Raw genomic sequence first — 7,406 nt, 5'->3', positions numbered from 1 at the left:
CGGATTGGGAGGGAGCCGTCTGCAGTGTGCCACCATTGTGACGATTGCCCCGAGGACACTGCCCAGCACACGCTGGCGGAGTGCCCGGCATGGACACAACAGAGACGAGACCTCGTGGCCGTAGTGGGCAATGATCTCTCACTGCCGGCCACAATAACATCGATGGTGGAATCGGACGGGGCCTGGAAGGCCGTCCAAGAATTTTGCGAGATTGTGATGAACATCAAGGAGGAGGCGGAGAGGGCACGGGAGGCGGCTAGTCAAGACGCCATCCGCAGCCGCCGCACGGGAGGGAGAAGACGGGCATTCGCCCGGAATATCCCACCCTGACAGAACTCGGGTGGCGAGCTAGGGGACGCTCGCCACTCAGGAAGAGTAGACGAGGGCGCGACGGTTTCCCGCGCGAACAGCTGAGGTCGAAGGACGAGGAGGCGTAAAGCCAATCACTGCCGGGGGCGTGTGAAGAATACTTTATAGTGTACCCATGCCCCGGTGAAAGGTGACACGAGGAAACCAGTGGAGTTTAGTTGGTATGCTCCCGCTTCTCGGGAGAGAGCCCAACATAACCACCAAGCCATCCCCAGGCGCGGTGTGTATGCGGGAACGCATTCTCCACTTAAAAAAAAAAAAAAAAAAAAAAAAAAAAAGGTTAGGTTAGGTTAGGTTAGGTTAGGTTAGGTTAGGTTAGGTTGTCGCTCCGCATTTAAAAATCTTTAAATGTGGTAAAAAGTGAAGTGATTTACGTGTGTTATACATCGGGAGATGCGCCTCGGCGAGACGCATCTAGTGATATATAATACATAGTGGGCAGAGACCAAAATAGTTAAGTTTTTAGTGTTTTAGTGTTTTAACGGTTATTTCGGGCGTGGCACTTTTTCGTCAAAGTCTAAAAAGTGCTTCGATTTCGACGTGTGATATATCGGGAGATGCGTCTCAGTGAGACAAATCGACCGAAATAGTTTTAGTGTGGATAGAGACCAAATTAGTTAAGTTTTTAGTGTTTAAGTGTTGTAACGGTCGTTTTGGGCGTGGCACTTTTACGACAAATTCCAAAAAGTGCCCCGATTTCGACGTGTTATATATCGGGAGATGCGTCTCAGTGAGACAAGCCGACCGATATAGTTTTTAGGGTGGACAGAGACCATAATAGTTTAGTTTTTAGTGTTTAAGTGCGTATCTTAGTGTTTGTAGAACTTTACTTATGAAAAGTCTACAATCGCTATGAGCGACCGAAACAAAGCGGCTTACGACATGGGGGAGGACACCTCCATGTCGGACTACACGTGCTCAGAGGACGAGGGCGCCTCCGGGCGCCGGCTGGGAGCTGCGGGCGCCGCGTGCAGCGAGGACGCCGCAAGGCAAAACAAGGGAGGTAAGCCGCGGTCAGCGGGCTTTAAATTACAGTTCCGAACGGGAACGACCCATAAACGGCCGTTGGCCGCTACATCCGCGGATGAGGACGCCCCGGCCGTGGCGCATAAAGTGGCCTCGTCTTCGACGAGGGGCCGCGTTAGGCGCCCGGTAGGGGTTTACAGCTTCCTCAAGGAGGCTAAAGACTACCTAGCTGATGGGGGGGATAGTGAGGGGGAGGACCCCGACCCAACTTACCGTCCATCCGGGAGGAAGACGAGCCCCGTAGTGGCTTCAGCAAAAGCCTCTGACGACGGGACCCCCGACGCCCTATCCAGGGGCACGGTCGAGGCCCTCGCCGAGGAGGCTCTCAAAAGTGTAGAAAAGATTAAGGAGGAGATTAAGAAGAGTAGCCACCTAAAGGGTACCGTGTGGGGCCAAATTAACCGGGCCACTAAATGCGTTGTTGAAGCGGTTGAGGGCCTCCGCGATATAACGCCAGATGAAGAGCAGCGCAGGCTCCGCGCGGACAATGCTCGCCTTTCAAGGGAGCTGGATATTGTCCGCAACGAGCTGCGTGCCTTCAAGCAGGCGTACGTGGAGTCGCAGCGGAAGTCCGCTGCAGCCCCGAAAGAGGCCACAGGGCCACAGCAGCCCAACTTTGAGGAGGTGCTAAGATACGCTATGGAGGAAATGAAGGGGCAACTCCTGCAGTCGGTAGGCGGGATGATCAATGCCCGCCTACAAGACCTGGAGATGCGCCTTCCTCCGGAGCCCGTCATGAGGCCCCCCCTGCGTGCCGACCAACGGCAGCCGCCGCCGCCCCGTCACAAGTCCCGGTCGGGGCTCGTGGAGGGCGCCATGGAGGTGGATGGGGAAGCCCAGCCATCCCCGGCGCCCACACCTAGGGCGGTAAAGAAGGCGCCGAAGAAGGGCGCTGCAAAGCGGCCGACTGCCCCCCCGCCACCTCCTCCCTCCAAGGGAAAACAGGGGGCAGGACAGGCAGACGCGACCCCTCCCCCCCCAACCGCTGGAACAAGTGGAGAGGGGGAAGCCCAGACGGGGACTGTGGGCAACTCCTGGTCCGAGGTTGTCCGGCGGAAGAAGAGGGGAAATGCCGCTGTCGCTGCTTATTCCCCCTCCTCAGCCGGAACAACCCGGCAGATCGCCCCGGCCCCACCAAAGGCCGTTAAAATCGTGGCCCCAAAAACCGCGGCCATAGTGGTGACCCTCAAGAAAGGGGCCACCATGACCAATGCGGAAGGGGCCACGACTGACGCGAAGTACACCGAGGTCCTGGCAAAGGCCAGGTCCTCGATATCCCTGAGGGAATTCGGTTTGGAGTCGGTCAAGATCCGAACGAGCATGACCGGCTCCAAACTGATGGAGGTCGGGGGGACCTCCCCCGAGGAAACTGCTGACCGCCTTGCCGCCGCCCTGGTGGAGGCAGTAGGCAGCTGGGCGGACATCACCCGCCCAACCAAAATGGCCGTCCTCAGGATCACCGGTCTGGATGACACGGTGACCACTGAGGAAGTGGCGGCCCAACTGGCATCGGTCGGCGGATGTCCCCCCGGCTCCATGAAAGTAGGCAACATCAGGCCGAGCTTCTGGGGCGGCGGCTCCGCCCTGATCAAGTGCCCAGCGACTGCTGCTAAGGCAATCGTGAAGGCGGGACGAGTGGCCATCGGATGGACGATGGCCACCGTCAAAGCAGTGGAGGCCCAGCCATTGCGATGCTATAAATGCATGATGCTGGGCCACACTCGCGCTCTATGCCCAGCGGAGGCAGAGAACGGGCGTCTCTGCTTCCGCTGCGGCAGTGAAGGGCACAAGTCGGCAGAGTGCGAGGCCCCCTGCAAATGCACCGTGTGTGCAACGACGGGGCGCCCACACTCACATGTGATGGGGGGTGCCAAGTGCACACCCCCGTCGGTGAAGGGCAAAGCCCCGTCGTCGAGCAGAGTGCCTCGCACTCAGCCCCAACCGCACGGCAGCCGTATGGCTGAGGAGGAAGAAATGCAGGTATCTTAATGCCAAGACACCTGCATTTCGACCTACTACAGACGAACACCAACCACTCTGCCAGGGCACAGGACTTGCTCATGCAGTGCCTGGCAGAGTGGAGAATTGCTGTTGCGGTCGTGGCTGAACCCTACTTTGTCCCCCCCCAACCCAGTTGGTTCGGGGACACAGAGGGATCAGTCGCCATTGTGGCGCCGCCTTCGAGCCCGCAACCCCTCTCCCTCAGGGAGCGAGGAGCGGGCTACGTGGCGGTGAACTGGGGAGAAGTAGTACTCATAGGAGTCTACTTCTCCCCAAACAGGAACCTCCGGCAATTCGAGAGGTTCCTGGATGGCCTGGAGCCGGTTGTGCAGAGAGCATCACCGGCCCAGGTCATCGTGATGGGGGACCTCAACGCTAAGTCCGCAGCGTGGGGGTCCTCCATCACTGACCTGAAAGGGGCGCTTCTCCGGGACTGGGCCGTCATGATCGGCTTAGTTCCGGAGAACCAAGGCAACGCCAACACGTGCGTGCGCCGACAAGGGGGATCAGTCGTGGACGTCACGTTCGCGACCCCCGGCATCGGTGCACGCATATCATGTTGGCGTGTCCTTGAGGAGGTGGAGACCCTGTCCGATCATTTGTACATCCGGTTCAGGGTCTCCACCGCGCCCCAGGGGTCACAGGCCCGGACGGCAGCGGCAGGACGACGAGGCGCTGAGGGCTTCCCAAAGTGGCAGCTCTCACGCCTCGACCCTGACCTGGCGGAAGAAGCCGCCATCGTCCGGGCATGGGCGGAGGAACCCCCCCAAACGGTGGGGGTCGACGAGAGGGCAGCGAGATTTCGTCGAGATCTGACCGCCGTCTGCAACGCCGGAATGCCCAGGGCGCGACGTGGATTCGCGCCCCGGGAAGGGGTGTACTGGTGGACGCAGGACCTAGCCGCCCTGCGCTCCGCCAGTAACGCCGCCCGACGGGCATTCACCCGGTGCCGCAGACGGCGGAACAGAACAGAGGAGGAGCTGGAGCGCCTTCACACTGAGCTGAGCTCGGCAAAGAAGGCGTTCTCCAGTGCGATCAAGGCCGCCAAGGACTCTGCCTATGCGGAGTTCTTGGCGACCCTAGACGCAGACCCGTGGGGGCGCCCATACCGCATGGTGCGGGCGAAGCTGAAGGTGGCGCCCCCCACGGAAACGATGGAGCCGGCGGTTCTTAGCGCGGTGGTCGAGGGGCTGTTCCCGGATAGCCCCCCTTTTGTACCACCGCGCATGACAAGAGACATGCCGGCGGACATCGAGCCGTTGAACCGATCCGCCGCTCTCGCCCCACCCCCGATAACGAAGGAGGAAATGGCCAGGGCGGCGGGCCGGCTCAGGGGGACCCGCAAAGCCCCGGGGCCAGACGGAGTGCCTGGCAAGGTTTTGCACATTGCACTGGAACACCTCGGGGAACGCCTCCGCAGACTGTTTAACGACTGTCTGGCGGAGGGGCGTTTCCCCGGGGTGTGGAAGGAGGGGCGACTGGTGTTGCTGAGGAAGGAGGGTCACCCCGTCGACTCTCCTTCCGGCCACCGGCCGCTCGTGATGCTGGATGAGGCCGGGAAGCTGCTCGAAAGGGTATTGGCTTCCCGGATCATCCAGCATCTGGAGACGGAAGGGCCGCAGCTCTCCGAGAATCAGTTCGGGTTCCGGTCCGGGCGATCCACCCTGGACGCTCTGACCGCCCTGAAAAGGTTCTCGGAGGATGCGGCCGAGAGAGGACAGGGGGCGATGGCGGTGTCACTTGACATCGCCAACGCTTTCGGCTCCCTCCCCTTCGGAGTAATAGAGGAGGCACTTCGGTTTCACGAACTGCCCCTCTGTCTCCGGAGGATTGTGGGACGCTACCTGCGAGAGCGGGTAGTGTCCTACATGGGGAGGGAGGGAAGAGAGGAGCGGCGGATGGCCTCCGGTGTTCCTCAGGGGTCCGTCCTAGGACCCCTGCTGTGGAACATCGGCTTTGACTGGGCCATCCGCGGGGAGGTGCTGCCCCGGATGGCTGTCATCTGCTACGCGGATGATACGATGATAGCCGTCCGGGACACCACCTGGAGGAAAGTCAAGAGGAGGGCGGAAGCCGGGGCCACCCTGTTGGTCCGGAGGATCGAGGCGCTCGGACTCCGCGTGGCACTCCACAAAACCGAAGCCCTTTGCTTCAAAGGGCCGAGGTGGAGAGTGCCCGCAGGAGCGACCCTCCGGATCAACGGGGACGAGGTCGAGGTTAAGGCCCGGATCAAATATCTTGGCCTTATCCTCGATGGGGGTTGGCGTTTCGGAGATCACTTCCGGACGCTAACCCCCCGACTCGTCGGCGCGGCTTCCGCCCTCGCCAGGCTCCTCCCGAACCTGAGAGGTCCGGGCGTACAGGTCAGACGACTGTACGCCATGGTCGTTCGCAGTATGGCCCTGTACGGCGCGCCGATATGGGCAGAAGCCCTTGACGCGTCAAACAGGGCCCTCCTCCGCAGGCCGCAGCGCATCGTTGCGGTGCGCGCATGCATGGCCTACCGCACGGTTGGCCATGCAGCGGCCTGCGCTTTGGCCGGCACTCCCCCGTGGGAGATAGAAGCGGGTGTGCTGGCCGAAGCGTACCGGGAGCGGGCCGAGCAGAGAGCTCGGGGCGAAGCCCCGGCTCCAGAGGAGCTTGCCCGGTCCCGGGCGGAGAGAAAGCGAGCGACCATAGAGCTGTGGGCTGCTGGCCTAGCGGACGCCGAATACGGCGCCCGCACCATAGAGGCCATACGCCCACGGCTCTCGGACTGGTGCGGGAGGCGCCACGGCGCAATAACATACAGAATTTCCCAGATTTTGACAGGTCACGGCTGCTTCGGGCGGTACCTTCACCGGATACGAAGAGAGGAGAGGATGTCGTGCCACGAGTGCGGCGCTGATGAGGACACCGCGCAACACACCCTTCAGGTATGTACAGCGTGGTCCGAAGAGCGCCGCACTCTGGTAGCGGCGATTGGTGATGACCTCTCACTCCCAGGCGTAATTCGCGCCATGCTGGGCAGTGAGGGGTCATGGGAGGCGGTTTCCTCCTTCTGCGAAATAGTAATTTCGCAGAAGGAGGAAAGGGAGCGAGAGCGCGAGGATAACCCCCTCGCGCCCCCGCTCAGACGCAGGAGAGTGGGGAGAAGGAGGCGGGGTTTCGCCGCCGTACTTCTCCCCACAAACCACGCGTGAGAGGGAGGCCCCTTCAGGGCGATAACGCAGGCGGGGTCACGGAAGAAAGCTAAAGCGTTCCCGTGGCGCCCGCCATAATGCGTTAGAGGGCAGTCAGGTTTTAGTGGGTATTCTGGTCACCTTCTGTGGCCGGCGAGTCCCACACTCCCTACGCCATTGCACAGCCCGGCGTAGGCGTGCGTAAACGCATTTCCTGACTATAAAAAAAAAAAAAAAAAAAAGGTTAGGTTAGGTTAGGTTAGGTTAGGTTAGGTTAGGTTAGGTTAGGTTAGGTTAGGTTAGGTTAGGTTAGGTTAGGTTAGGTTAGGTTAGGTTAGGTTAGGTTAGGTTAGGTTAGGTTAGGTTAGGTTAGGTTAGGTTAGGTTAGGTTAGGTTAGGTTAGGTTAGGTTAGGTTAGGTTAGGTTAGGTTAGGTTAGGTTAGGTTCATCCGGTTCAGGGTCTCCACCGCGCCCCAGGGGTCACAGGCCCGGACGGCGACGGCAGGACGGCGAGGCGCTGAGGGCTTCCCAAAGTGGCAGCTCTCACGCCTCGACCCTGACCTGGCGGAAGAAGCCGCCATTGTCCGGGCATGGGCGGAGGAACCCCCCCAAACGGTGGGGGTCGACGAGAGGGCGGCGAGATTTCGTCGAGATTTGACCGCCGTCTGCAACGCCGGAATGCCCAGGGCGCGACGTGGTTTCGCGCCCCGGGAAGGTGTGTACTGGTGGTCGCAGGACCTAGCCGCCCTGCGCTCCGCCAGTAACGCCGCCCGACGGGCATTCACCCGGTGCCGCAGACGGCGGAACAGAACAGAGGAGGAGCTGGAGCGCCTTCACACCGAGCTGAGC

At 60.7% G+C, this 7,406-nt stretch overlaps 1 protein-coding gene across 1 annotated transcript; it reads left to right on the top strand.

Moving 5' to 3' along the window:
* Positions 1 to 1,251: 1,251 nt before the first annotated feature.
* On the top strand, positions 1,252 to 3,384 carry LOC123722697 (spermatogenesis-associated protein 21-like). Its single transcript, XM_045685170.1, has one exon. The coding sequence runs from the start codon at positions 1,252 to 1,254 to the stop codon at positions 3,382 to 3,384; it is 2,133 nt and encodes a 710-aa protein (XP_045541126.1).
* The last annotated feature ends 4,022 nt before the right edge of the window (positions 3,385 to 7,406 follow it).

This window comes from Papilio machaon, chromosome 29, assembly GCF_912999745.1.
Source record: "Papilio machaon chromosome 29, ilPapMach1.1, whole genome shotgun sequence".
In the NCBI taxonomy this organism is placed as follows: Eukaryota; Metazoa; Arthropoda; class Insecta; order Lepidoptera; family Papilionidae; genus Papilio; species Papilio machaon.
This window is presented reverse-complemented; position numbering and strand designations above follow the sequence as displayed.